Source organism: Saccopteryx leptura, chromosome 6 (assembly GCF_036850995.1).
Source record: "Saccopteryx leptura isolate mSacLep1 chromosome 6, mSacLep1_pri_phased_curated, whole genome shotgun sequence".
Lineage (NCBI taxonomy): Eukaryota > Metazoa > Chordata > Mammalia > Chiroptera > Emballonuridae > Saccopteryx > Saccopteryx leptura.
Window position 1 is genome coordinate 3,929,993 of NC_089508.1, and position 14,567 is coordinate 3,944,559.

Sequence of the window (14,567 nt, forward strand, 5' to 3'; positions counted from 1 at the left end):
TCCCACCAACTCTGCAATTCTTCTTTTTCTTAATTGATTTTGGAGACACAAAGAGGAAGGGAAGAAGAGGAGTGGGGGAAGCATTCGTTTGTTCTCTTAGTTGTGCATTCATTGGTCACTTCCTGTGTACCCTGTTGGGGAATTGAACCCACAACCTTGGTGTTTTGGGACAACGCTCTAACCAACTGAGCTAACTGGACAGGGCCCCAATTCTTCACTATCAAAATAAACTATTAAATTCACAACTTTATTCTACATTTTAAGTAATGCTGTACTTTAATAAAATACTTACATTTAGGCCCTGGACGATTGGCTCAGTGGTAGAGCATCAGCCCGGCGTGTGGAAGCCCCGGGTTTGATTCCCAACCAAGGCACACAGAAGAAGCACCCATCTGCTTCTCCACCACTCCCCCTCTCCTTCCTCTCTGTCTCTCTCTTCCCCTTCGGCAGCCAAGGCTCCATTGGAGCAAAGATGGCCCGGGCGCTGGGGATGGCTCCATGGCCTCTGCCTCAGGCGCTAGAGTGGCTCTGGTCGCAACAGAGCGATGCCCGGGATGGGCAGAGCATCGCCCCCTGGTGGGCGTGCCAGGTGTATCCTGGTCGGGCACATGCGGGAGTCTGTCTGACTGCCTCCCTGTTTCCAGCTTCAGAAAAATACAAAAAAATAAAATAAAAAAAATATATGGGGGTGGGTAGGTGGGTGAAACAAAAGCAATTTGCCCAGTTCATTAAATTAATTATGATTTCATTGTTGGTGGTGGTCTTTATTCAGTTTAAATAATTCAAAGTTGTTTTCCATATTATGATGCAAGCCTACCTTGTCACTGTAGTTACTACTGAATGCTCATATTTGCTTAAATGTACAAATGCCAACACTAACTCATAAAAACCACCTGGAAAAAAGCACTCCTACCACTTGATCTGGGTCTGTACTTGTATCTCAATTACGCTAGAGTAGCCAGGATGCTAATAAGGGTGACAGGACCACATCATCTTTCCTTAGAGAATGTTTGTAAGTGAAAAATAAATTACAGACAGACTGAATTACTTGAAATACTTAAGGAATTTTTATAAATGTAGGAATGAGATAGGGTTTCAATTTTAGACATTCTCTTTCCTCAGTCAACGTTCAAAAGTGCAAGTCATTATGGAGCCAAGAGCTGGATGCCTGGTTATTCATTTTGCTGAAAAAGGAAAATGTGCCCATCAAGAAGTCACGGATAGAGGATCTGCATTAACTAGAAAGCATACTAGAGAAATAGGATTCCACCAGATAATTAGCAAAGGCCAATCCTAAAATGTTTAAGAAAAGTGAATTACTTACAAGCAAGCAGTTTAGAAGCAAAGAACGACACAATTTTTTTTTCAAAAAAAAAAAAAAAAAAAAAAGAAGAAGAAATAAATGGAAGCCTCATGTAGAAATCACTGATTTCAATACATCAACAGTGCAATGAAAATATAATCAAGAATTAGCCAAGGACTTGAAACCATGTCAACACAATAAATATAAAAAAAAAAAAAGAAGAAAAAGAATTAACCAAGGTCAAATTACTGAAAATACAATAAATTAAACAACACAGATTAAAAATTATTTTAATAATGTGTATTCGATGAAAAAAGACCAGAAAGACAGACACCAAAAATGCTGACAGTGGTGATAGCTGGGTTGAAGGATTTCAGGTGATTATAATTTTATCTGTATACTTTAAATTTTTCTACCATGACTATGCACTCTTTTTAAAAAAGAGTAGATGAGTTAACTGTGTTTGTTTAAAAATAAAGACACTAGTGGGTTTCCATTCAGTAAAACATAAAGCCAATCAAAACAGAAAACCTGAAACATTAACTCATGAAAACTCTAAATACAGCTGAATGGCTTTTTTGCTTTACATTCTGTGGGGATCCAAAAAAAATATTTTCACACAATCTGACCCTCCAACCCTCCTGCAGAAGCAGAGGTTACAATGAAGCCTCTCCTGAGAACACTAGCCTTTGAAAGAAACAAATTATCAGAAAGAAACATTAAGTGTGTGTCCAGATGAGGCCAAGAGCATAGGCTCTCCTACTGACAGAACCATACAGCTGTGGGAGGTTATGAAATGCTGCTGGGGAACATTTTCAGACAACACACAACCTTTCAGAAATTACCTTCAGATTTACTTGAATTCCATCCTTGGGTTTCCAGACAGACGGTGCCACACCCATGCGTGCTGTCACTGTATTCTACCAAGTGGTCTTAAAGAGTTAATGAGAAACCCTCCCTGAAGGCAAGCTCCACTCTCAAGACAACCTAGCCTTGCTTTTGAGAGGTCACCTTTTGCCTCCTCTCCCCATTAGCTGCCTAACCTGGATCTCTCTCTCTCTCTCTCTTTTTTTAATCTGTAAAATAGACTCAAATATCACAAGGTCATCATTAGGATCATCTAAGCATTACACACATTATAAGGTATGACTAGCGACTGGAAACTGAGCCGCTGCATCTCATGGGCGAGGAATAGCTGGTGACCTTGGCTCACTTCACCTGAGCCTCATCCGTTCCCTCGCGTGTGACACGGGGAGGTACACTCCCACTGGTCCTCTGCATGGACGCTGTGAGGACCAACAGGCAGACCTGTGCACGCCATTCACCCTCAAGCGATGCCCGGCTCGCAGCCCTGTCACATCCGGGTCCGCACAAGGAAGGGAGGGGACGGGGCCGTTGACGGAGAGGAGCGGGGAGGCCCGTGCGCCACCGCTCCTCCAGCCGCGACTGCCTGGACGCCCCCCTCCGCCCGGACCCCGGAGGGGCCAGAACCAGGCTGCCCACGGCTCCGCGGGTCTGCCAGTGCCACATCCCTCCGGAGCCGGGCTGGCCTGGACGCAAACCGAAACCTAAAAGCTCATGTGACACTGGAGGCTGGGATGCGGCCTCCGCCCGCCGCCCGCCGCGCTCGGCCCCGGAGACGCTGTCTCCACCCAACTCGGCCATCTTGAAGGCCCGACAGACAAAGCGACCCCATTGTTGTGGGCGACGGCGACACAGGGGCAGCCCCATCCTCCCGCCACCCGCAGGGCCAGCGCGGGGCTCCGGCCGGGCCGGGCCGGTGCGGCGGGAGCCAGCCCCGCGGGCGTCGTCGGCCGCACCTTTGAGCGTGGAGCGCTCCACCAGGACCGTGTGGACCTGCGGGTCGGAGAGGAACTTGCGCATCTGCTCCAGGGCGCTCTTCTCCTCCAGCGCCGCCTCCAGCGCGGCCGGCGCCTCGCCGCCGTCCTCCAGCAGCAGCGGCACCAGCTTCCGCAGGTGCTTCTGCAGTACCGACACGTCGGCCACGTTCTGCACGGCCGACACCTCCAGGCCGGCCGAGCCGTCCTCGCCGCCGCCGCCCCCGGGCTCCGACATGACGCCGCGCTCGGGACCCGCAGGCAGCGCTGAGAAAGCGGCCGAGAGTGCGCGCGACAGCGAGAGAACGAGAGAGCGGGCGAGCTATAGAAGAACGGGTGCCGCACGCAGACCGCGGCTAGCCCGCGGCCGACTGAGACAAGTGGGCAGCGGCTCCGCCCTAAAGACCACCGCCCGCCGGCCCCGCCCCGCCCGCCGGCCGCCCGCTGCAGCCACTAACGCCCGCTCGTGGCCCTGGCGTCCTGACGTTGCGCACGCGCGCCGGTGGGCCCCGGCGATGCCGCCGTGCAGCCTTCTGGGACTTGTAGTCCTAACATTGGGCAGGACCCTCGCGTCTCCGCACCTCAAATCCTTAAAGATGGGCACTCGGCGCGTAGATTGGGGTGCGGTGTCAAGAGGCTCTGTTTTGTCTTGTTTATTACTGCGGCCACAGCGAACAACGTAGGACCGAGACACTCCATAAATATCAAATGAATGAATGAATGGTGTTCATGAAGATAGCTAACGTTTTGAGCACTTTGCTTGTGCCCGACATTGTTCTAATCGTTTTAGCCTGTGTTCTTTCATTGAACGAATGAATGACTACAATGTATTAAGTAGTAAAATATGTAGTCATGACATATGTTTTCATATATCCATGGAGAAAGTGAGAACATTTTTCAGGACATGTATCAGAAGTGGAGGAGATGTGGGGCGTGTACCAGGCACGTGTCACGTGGATAGACTGGAAACGGGAGGTTGGCAGGGGGCATTCCCAGCCCAGGAAGTAGCCTCTCCAAAGGCAGAGGACCTGAAGGTTGCAGCTGGAGCCCTGACTGCAGGGGCAATGTTAGGTAAAGCCAGGAGAGGACACCTTAACAGTGGGTCCTGGGCTGCTAATGACATAATTCCCTCCAGGATGGGGGGACCAAGAGGGAGACCATGTGAGGGCATCCACCTAGAACAGTGACGCTGCACTGGCAGCTGGGGCTGGCGCCGTCATTCTTAGGCCTCAGCACCCGAGTCCACACAGGCAGGGGGCTGAGAGGCCTGCCGGTGAAGGGTCCCCCAGCTCCCATCCACCTGGACCTCCTTCCTTCCACTGAAATGACATTAGAGCCACAATTCAGGTGGCCCACATTCTCGGTTTAGAGATGACAGTTTATTTTAAGTGGCCTTTGATAGTTCAGATTCATAACTTGCTTCTTAAACTGTGTGGAGGAAGGGAAGCCAAAGGTGTTATTTTTATATCCAAGTGCACAGTCAGAGAGCTGAGTCCTGATTGGTGGAAAGATGATGGGATGATTTGATTTCCCCAAATCATCTTTGGAAAACTTTGAAACATAAAAGTATCCTTGCCCAATTACCAGAAGGCTCCAGCAGCTGCCGGAACATGAAGATTAATCAGATGATTCTTGTCTTTAAGGAGCTAATGGAGGAGGAAAGAGAATACCCCATCCTCCTGCCCTGCAGTCCACCCTTGGGTAATAAGCCCAAGCAGATCGAAATAACCTTCCAGGAAGAGTGAAAGCATCTATGATGAGTTTATGCTATAATCATAACGGTAATGAATAATATCACCACCACCAGCTAACCCTGAGTGCTCACTCAGTGCTAGGCACCCTCCTAGGTCCCCCCATCCCATGTCCTTTGGGGTAGGAACAGGGACGAAGAGGAAATTCTGTTAGGTGCAGGTCAGTGAAGTCCAAACTGGACTCATACCATCTGAGACCCAGAAATCCAGCAGCGACCTGGCAGAGGGACAGCCTGCTTGGGAGCTGCACCGTGAGTCAGCACCGACCTGGAGACACAGCCGCTCCAGAAGCCGAGCGACTCGGGCATCTGCAACCTGGCCCCCGGCCAGAGCAACAGGGCCGCAGCCCCGGGATTGGCAGCCCCGGGATTGGCAGCCCTGTATGACAGGCAGACACTAGAAGTGTTGATCTCTTCTAAGGGGCTGGAAGTCAGAGAGCCTGAGCAATCAATCCATCCACAAGGATTCTTACATTGACCAATCTAGAAGGACACAGGCCTCTCTGTTTTCTAAAGGTGTTTGTTGTATATAATAATGAGTGGTCAACATAGATTTGAGTGCTACTGTACATACACAGGGTGCTGGGCACTCTAAATTCCTATCCTGGGGGCTGGCCAGACTACTCTGGGCTGAAAGGTGACAGAGTCTTCTTGTGAGGTGCCCCTCTGGTGTCCCCTACGTCCATCATGCCCCCGGCCGGTCAACCCTGGGTGAAACGTGGTCCGTGGTCCCCCCACCCAAACTTGGTGCTCCCATGGTTTGCTGGATTTGGCATCTCAGCTGTCTCCTGTCCCCAGTGAAATCGTCTTTCAATTGGCAGCGGGCAGGGGGTGCTGGAGACGGGATTCGTTCTAACTTGACAGGGGATGAAAGTGGCTGCTCAAGAGGCACTTGCATTTTAACGGAAATTAGAGATAAACTGTCTCCACGGAGGAGACCGCATCCCCTCCCCCACCCCTCTCTTTAAAGTTCTGAGCTGGTGGCTCTTCAAGCCCAAGTTGGGTCAGCATCTGCATCCCCCGCTTTCCCCTTCCTCATCCCAACCCGGGTGGCCAGAGCGCCGTAGCGGAATCTTCGCTGGCCCAGCGCTTTCAGACTCTGAGCCTGGGACTGCCCCTCCCCTCCCTCCAAATTCCACACTGGGCTTGCCAATTCACTCATTTATTCACTCATTCATTCTTTTCCATGGGTTCATTTCCCAGCAAGGTGCTGGTGATGACTATGAACCCAGTGCCTTACCCCAAGGAATTAGGTGCTGGCTGTGGCAGCAGTGGCCAGTTCACAGTGCACACTTTGGATTTTGACCTTCCCAGCCGCAGCCAGCACAGGGTTTGATCCCAGGGCACTGGGCTACAGGGTGCTCTCTGGTGCAGCTCCTCCCAGGATCTACCCCATTTTCTGTCTCGGTTCCCAGTCCATTGTTTCAGGTCAGGGTAAGAGCTCCCGGAGGTTATGAGCCCAGCTGCGGGCAGTTGCCGAGCAGGAGGGGAAGCGCCCCGTGAAGGAACAGAGCAGTCTCTTGGCGCCCTCTCGTGGCCCAGAGGAGGACACGCACAGCGGAATCTCCCGCTGCAAGAGGCCCCTCCCGCACCCGCTTCCCTAACCATCCCGGTAGCGCCACAGAGCTCACCTTCCCAAGGTCATCTGAGTCATTCGTCCAGGGCGAGCCCTGGTGATGGCCAGAGAAAAATGGTAGCCCGTGCCCCAGCCTGTATCCCGCCGCCCTCCCATTGGCAAAGGCTCTCTAAACCCCTGGCAGTGCCCTTGCCCCTACTCTTATGTAAGAACTGCCTGTGTCCCCAGCAAAGGCCACCGCGTGCGCTCTGGTTGGGCTGGACCCCATCCCCTTTATTCCCAAGACCGAGTAGAGGCGATGAACGTTCAAAGCCCTTGATGCTCCCTCACAAAGAGTCGCTTTGTGGGGCAGCTGGAGGTTTGGGAAGCTGTGAGTTGTGGGTTGAATTATATCTCCCAAAATATTGAAGTCCTAACCCCTGGTACCCATGAGTGCGACCTTTGGAAATGGGGTCTTTGCAGATGTAATGAGATTTCGTTCTAGATTAGTGCAGGACCCTAAACCCAATGACTGGTGTTCTAAAAAGAGGGAAACCTGGACCCAGTCACCCAGACCCACATCGGGAGGAAGAGCGCGCACTACAAGCCAAGGACACCAAGGGTTGCCAGCAACCCCAGGGGCTGGAAAGAGGCCTGGGACAGAGTCTCCCTCAGTCTCCAGAAGGAACCAGCCCTACTGACACCTGGATCTCAGATGTCTAGCCTTGAGAACTGTGTGAGAGTATATTCCTATTGTTTGAGCCACCCAATCTGTGCTAACTTGCTCCAGTGGCCCTAGCCCTGGTGAGAACACTGCATCTGGTGAGCCACATGCGGCTCTTTGGCCCCTTGAGTGTGGCTCTTCCACAAAATACCACGTGTGGGCGCTACCTCGATAAGGAATGTACCTATCTATATAGTTTAAGTTTAAAAAATTTGGCTCTCAAAAGAAATTTCAATCGTTGTACTGTTGATATTTGGCTCTGTTGACTAATGAGTTTGCTGACCACTGTGGGCCTAGAGGGTTAATGCACTGCTGTCCTAGAGACAGCTTAATGATGTGACCAGGACCCTGAATCCTGCATCATGGAAGCTTCAGAACTATGGATAGAAAAACACTAGAACTCCATCGACCAGAAGATGAAGTTGTCTCAGACTTCCCATGGCCATGGAGTAAATCACTGCTTTGGCAAGTCCCTCACTGTGTTCTCCACAAAACAGTGGGTCAAAGACCCGTGTGTCTGATGTGGCACCAAGTTATTAACTTTCAGCAAATCCCTCGTGTGCAATGGCAACGTGCTAGTTTCAGTGCCCTAATGCGGCATCATATTGTTCACTTTCATACTGAAGTGGCATAGAGCCTCATCATTAACTGTGAGGGTCCTACCTGACCTGTAGTGGCGCAGTGGATAAAGCACTGACCTGGAAGGTTGAGGTCGCTGGTTTGATACGCTGGGCTTGCCTGGTCAAGGCACACACGGGAAGCAGCTAGAGTTGATGCTCCTCCCACCTTATCTTTTTCTCCTCTCTCTAGTATCAATAAAATCTTTAAGAAATGTGAGGAATCTGCCAACAGTTTCATCTGCCTCTGACGGCTGCAGCAGAAGTTGCAGGCACAGGAGGTAAGATTTCGTATCTTCTGCCCTCAATGAACATGCCAGACCAGGAGCCGAGGGACTAGACGTGCTGATGGGGCTGGCAGGTCGCTTTGGGACGCTGGGAAAGGGAGTTCTGAACTGGCCATGCCGTCTGCAGAGCTGCAGTCCCCTCTGTGCTGTGGAAACTGCACATGTGTGTGCAGCCCTAAACCAGGAAATGCAGTGCGGTGATTTCATCCCCTTCGGCCGCCTAAGCACCGGCATGGATCCTGTGCAGCGGCTTGGAGCACCGAGATGTGGGCCGTGAATGGTGCAGAGGAAGATGCACCAGTCTGAGCCAGGTTTTCCCCGTGAAGATTCCACAGGCTGGGCAGGGATCAGGGATGGGAGAAGCAAGGTGGAAGGAAGATGGCTGGGTGCTAGGACCCTGAGCAGGGGCTGCTGCCTTTCCCTGGGCTGATGGAGGTGCCAGTGGGGCCTGAGGTTTTGGGAGTAGAGGACATACTGCCTTATTAGCCTGGGGTGTGTCCAGTTTGGTAAGAACTGTAAAAACCTGCAGGGGATGGTGGTGGGAAGGCTGTCATAGAACCCTGTGATGGCCTTATCTGAGAAATACATTTCAAGTCCATTTTGTGGCTACTATTTATGTCTCTGAATGCTACTACAACTCAAACTCACACTCCATTGCAGGCTCTTGCCCACCCCAGGGTCTTTGCACATGCTGTGCTTTCAGCCTAGATGTCTTTCCATTTCCTTCATAATCACCTCTCAGGAAGGCCTCACCTGACCCTTATGCCAATGTATCCCCACCTCCCAGGGGTCCCCAAACTTTTTACACAGAGGGCCAGTTCACTGTCCCTCAGACCGTTGGAGGGCCATCACATACAGTGCTCCTTTCCCTGACCACCAATGAAAGAGGTGGTCCTGCTGGAAGTGCGGCGGGGGGCCGGATAAATGGCCTCAGGGGGCTGCATGAGGCCCGCGGGCCGTAGTTTGGGGACGCCTGTCTAGACCTTTCCTATCCTGGAAATACTGGTGGTCGAGTCCAGGCAGGTTCACATTGGATCCGGGCAGACCACAGAACAGTGGAGCTGAAAGGCATTGGGCTATTCCCATTTACTGGATTCTTGCAAAGGTGGGCAAGTGAACAGGTGAAAACTGGGCCCTTCACGGTGGCAGGCAAGTGTTCAGGAAAACTGACCAGGAGGGAAAGTATATACCTGTAGCCACATGCTCACACACTAATCATGCAAACTGCTTGCAGCCAGAAAACAAGCCAGCCAGCCTAACCACAGCTGTTTTCCCAACAAGCCCTCTCCCCAGTCTTAGTTTTTCCCCAGAAGCACTTACGATTTCTAATACAGTCTGAATATTACCTTCTTTCCTGCACTAGAAAGTAAGTTCTATGAGGGCAGGGATTTCAACTTCTCCTTTCATGCTAGGTCCCCAGTGCCTAGAAAAGTGCTGGCACCTAGTCCATGTTTAACAGGTACTTGTTAAATTTACAAAAAAAACCCTTTTATTGAATTTATTGGCGTGACACTGGTTAATAAAATGATACAGGCTTCAGGTGTACAATTCTAGAACACATCATCTGTATATTGTATTGTGTGTTCACCACCCCAAGTTGAAGTGAACAAACTAAGTTGTGCATGGTGGCTTCTCTTTGTGCCTTTGCACATTTCTCATCCCCTCTTTCCAGTTCTGGCTTCCAAACTCCTCACTTCTTCAGCTTCTTCTTTTCCTGGCGCTGCCGGACACCCTCCCGCCCCTACTGCAAGAGGCTCAGGACACCAGAGAGTTCTGCCCGGGCGGGGAGCGGAGACAGGGAAGCTGCTGGCCCCATTCTCCAGCGACCAAATCTTGAGCAGGAAGCCGCAGGGAAAGAGTGTGTCATCCGGGCTTGGGTGACTACGCACCGAAAGGTGGCGGGTGCTCCCAGTTGGCCCGTCCACCCTTACTTCTCAGGGTGCAAGGGCCACCTGGCGGAGGGTCTGCGGGGTTAGCCGGTCCAACCCTGGCTCCTCCACTGCCAGGCTGTGCAGCGTCAGCGCAGTCTCGCTCCGTCTCTGGGCCTCGCGGACGCTATTGAATCCAGACTGCCGCTGCACGTTCACTAAGGTAGAAGTCAGCACCCCGCTCCCAGAAGGTGCGGGACCGCCCCATCCTTACTATCTACGACTGGTTGCTGAGGTCAGCCCAAGGCCAGGGGCTCTGCCCCGCTCCACCACCGGATTCACGGTGATCCTTATGAGCAGCTGGGGCGGCGTCCCCGCTCCAAACCCCGCAGCGCACTTCCAGGCACCCTGCTTCGCGCAGGCGTCCGGACACCGTGGTCTTCCGGCAACGCTGTGCCCACGTGTCTGGCGAGGGAACCGAGGTCCAGACCATTCTGATCGTCAGACCCGGGACGCAGTGGGCGGGCGGGCTTCTCACTTAGCGAGCGGCCGGCCGCGTGCACAGGCCGGTACGGAAGGCCGGCAGTCCGCGAGCTTGACCGTCCGGAACCTCGGCTTGGGGGGCGGTCTAGGTTTCTCAAGCCCTTTCCCGCAGATAAAACCCCGCTTCAGGCCCTGGCCGGTTGGCTCAGCGGTAGAGTGTCGGCCCGGCGTGCGGGGGACCCGGGTTCGATTCCCGGCCAGGGCACACAGGAGAAGCGCCCATTTGCTTCTCCACCCCGCCCCCTCTCCTTCCTCTCTGTCTCTCTCTTCCCCTCCCGCAGCCGAGGCTCCATTGGAGCAAAGATGGCCCGGGCGCTGGGGATGGCTCCTTGGCCTCTGCCCCAGGCGCTAGAGTGGCTCTGGTCGCCGCCCCCTGGTGGGCAGAGCCTCGCCCCTGGTGGGCGTGCCGGGTGGATCCCGGTCGGGCGCATGCGGGAGTCTCTCGGACTGTCTCTCCCCGTTTCCAGCTTCAGAAAAATACAAAACAAAACAAAAAAAAAACTCCGCTTCACAGAGGCCGCCACTTCGGTCACGTGCTTGTGGCAGAGAACTCGGCTTGGTCATGTGCCCGGCTGTCCGCTGGGTCATGTGAGCCCTCGACCAATCCACCGCAGCCAGGGTATGACGGCCCTGGGATTGGCCCATCACAGCCAGGGGGCGGGGCTTTGCTCCGAAAAGGTGAAGCTTTACCAGCCTCTCATCGCCCAATTCTGTCATCCGCGTGAATCTCGCTCGCTCGCGAGGCCCAAGATCCTCCTGGTGTCTTTAAGCCCCACAATGCACCGGGCAGAGTAGAGGCAGTCGTGTATTGGCGGAGCCTCGCGCACCCTTCTGCGTCATCTTTCTGAGCCAGCCTTGAAACCTTTGCTCCGCTTCTTGTGGCGTGGAAAGCGGGACGAGCTGACCCGAGGACCTCACAGCGCCGTCCCTTCCCTGCCTCCAAGTCCCTGTCCCCGTGACTTCTGAAACCCTCGGCTCCTCCCTCACGAATGCCGTGGCCTGGCTCGCGTTCCGAGCACTCATTTGATTGTTCTCGCTCCCGCTAGACTAGGGATATTTAAGCCGTGGCCCTTGGCTGGCTGGGCTTCTGGGGGCTGTGGCTCACTCCAAATTTTATATAGAATAGGCTGTGTAGGTGCTTCTGTGGATTTGGGAGTGGGCGTGGCTTTCACCAGACTCAAATGCTGAGAATCTCCACAGGACTATTTATCAGGGCCCTGCGCCCTGCTAGGTCTGTGTGTTTCTTCAGCGCGGAGCTTGGCGCAGGTGTTCAAAGATGCGCTTATTAGGCCCCTGAGAATATCCTAACTTTATTTCTCCCAATTACTTTCTGCCTTCACCTCAATGTATTCCTGCAGGAATCGTTGCTATTACCTGCACACAGCTTTCAATTGTACGCCTTCCTCTGCCAGGAACGCTCGTTCACTCATCCTTCCATCAAAGACCCACCGAGCCGATCGTGCTTGCGGTGGAGGAATCGAGCATAGCGCCAGACCCTGGAGACTTTGGTGAACCACCACACAAGCCTAGGCGCTGTTCTATGGAGCTCACGGTCTAGCCAGGGAGACAGTGAAGTTGAAGATGAGGGAGAAGCTGTGAGCGCTTGGGATCAGGCTCCCACGACCGAAGGATAAATAGCTAATAAGTAAGCCGGGGCGAGACAGCAGCAGATTGGAAGGCTGGTGGGTAAGATGTTGTCTGCCACAGGAAAGTAGAGAAGGTAGCAGGGCCAACATTTTGACTGTTACGGCGTTGCTAGGCAGGGTGCAGACTGATGAGGTGTTTTTGATCCCTTCTGCAGGGTGCAAGGGTGAGAGGGAGTTGGGCAGGTAGAGGGGGTGAGGGAGAAGGGAACAGCTGAGCACAGGCTGAACTTAGAAATCCGAGCATGTGTGGAGACTTTCTGGGCCTCAGGTTCCCCATCTGTAATGTGTGGGAGTTGGATTCCATCTTTAAGGTCCTCCCACCTCTGATTCAAATATAGCAACTCTCTGGTGGGTGAGAATTAGTGATTAAAATAGAAAGAGAAGTAATGGGAAGGAAGAGGTAGGAGGGGGGGAGGGAAAGAGTGACACAAACACAAAGGGGATACTGGGAAGGTTTCAAAGGGAGAGCAGGGCCCCAGAGCCCGCCCAGGTCAGAGCCCTTCTTAGACTCAGACCCTCGATTGTCCTGCTGTGTGACCTTAGGCCATTCATCCTGGCTCCCTAGGTCTCAGCTTCTGCCTCTGTAATATTCAGATAGCAGTAATAATGTTGCTACGGGACTCTGTCTTTGGGAATTGCAACTCTGGAAAAAAACTACGCATTGATTTATAAACAGATAAAATGTTCTTTGAAAAAATAAATGCACAAGGTGGTAGCAGTTTTTTTCGGGAGTGGAACTGGCTAGCTGGTGTTGGGTGATAGGGCACTTAAGAATGGGAGGAAATTTTTAAAAATGTATTGATTTGAGAGGGAGGGCAAAGGAGAGAGAGAAGCAACTAGTTGTTCCACTTAGTTCCATTTAGTTGTGTACTGTTCCATTTAGTCGTGTACCCATTGATTACTTGTACATGCCCTGACTGGGGATTGAACTCGCAACCTCAGAGCGCCGGGACACTTTATCCACTGAGCCACCTGGCCAAGTATTGATTACTTCTTAGTTTGGGCAGTGAGCCCATGGTGCTCATTTTATGAATGAATGAAGTCAAGAAGTTTCCTTTGCTGATGCACTCTTGAGGCTTTGCCTGGGTTTTTATGTTGCTAAGTTGATAATCTAGGGACACTCTGGTTACTTAAAGATATCCCATGCTACCACTCATTACCACCATGTCCTTGGCCAGCCAGACTTCCAGGTGCCTATGGAGCAATGGACGCATTTCTCCTTATTCAGGCTCGGAGTTGAAAGGGGAAAAAATATTTTCTGTATTTATTTAATGGTGATAGTAAATACAAGTTGCCTCTCAGCTTTTTCAGGGTTTTGAATTTTTTCCTCCCAGAATTGACAGTGGCCCCTAGTCTTTAGGTCTGTTCTCCTACTTAGTTATCATTAGTTTTGTCTCAGCTGATGAATTGGAAAGTGTCACAATTTAGCGGGAGGCCCCTTCCCTTCACTGTGTGTGTGAGGCTGAGTGGTGGGAAGAGAACCGACCAGGAAGGTCCTTCATGAACCACCAGCCACCTGTCCTGCCCTTTGCTGGCTGTGGCCGGGGGCAGTTAATGAACAAGATGCTCTTCTGTGAGGACAGCTGTGCTGTAAGGACTCATGCTGCCCAGAGAGCCCACTCTTTGCTCCCAGCTCTTGGCAGTTTGCCCCTAAGCCCCGGGAATGTGCTGCCCAGTGTCCCGGGAACCTTGGGCCATGCTGGAGAGTCTTAACAGTGGGATTTACCCACTGGGTCTCGGGCACACAGTATCAGCTGACCCTTTGCAGGGCCTGGACACTAAGGTCAGCTATGTATATGTGACTGACCCCCAATAAAACTGCAGACAACAGGGCTGAGTGTGTTTCCTGGATGGCAACAGGGAGACGACAACCAGAAGCTCCAAGCCTGTCCTCTCCATGGTGACTCAGCTCTGCCTGCCAACTGCCGGCTTTAATCTGCATCCTTTTGTGCTCACACATCATAGCCACGAGTATGACAGCCACGCTCACTTCTCTGAGTCCTTTTAGGGCAGGGGTCAGGAACCTTTTTGGCTGAGAGAGCCATGAACGCCACATATTTTAAAATGTAATTCCGTGAGAGCCATACAACGACCTGTGTACGTTAGGCATTATCCAATGAAAATTTGGTGTTGTCCCGGAGGACAGCTGTGATTGGCTCCAGCCACCCGCAACCATGAACATGAGCGGTAGGAAATGAATGGATTGTAATACATGAGAATGTTTTATATTTTTAACATTACTATTTTTTTTATTAAAGATCTGTCTGCGAGCCAGATGCAGCCATGAAAAGAGCCACATCTGGCTTGCGAGCCATAGGTTCCTGACCCCTGTTCTAGAGAATTACTGAACCTGCTGGTGGTCTTGGGGGCATCTTGACCTTGGCAACACCCCTCCCTCTGGCAGTCCTTAGATCAGGGGTCCCCAAACTACAGCCT

General features: G+C 52.2%; 1 protein-coding gene across 1 annotated transcript in view; it reads right to left on the reverse strand.

Moving 5' to 3' along the window:
- Window positions 1-3,873, reverse strand: part of DYNC1H1 (dynein cytoplasmic 1 heavy chain 1) — a 67,660-nt gene extending 63,787 nt beyond the window's left edge. Inside the window, exon 1 of the mRNA XM_066341913.1 lies at window positions 3,124-3,873. Coding sequence (XP_066198010.1) covers window positions 3,124-3,379 — 256 coding nt within the window. The 5' untranslated portion in view covers window positions 3,380-3,873. The remainder of the gene's footprint in view (window positions 1-3,123) is intronic.
- Window positions 3,874-14,567: the final 10,694 nt, after the last annotated feature.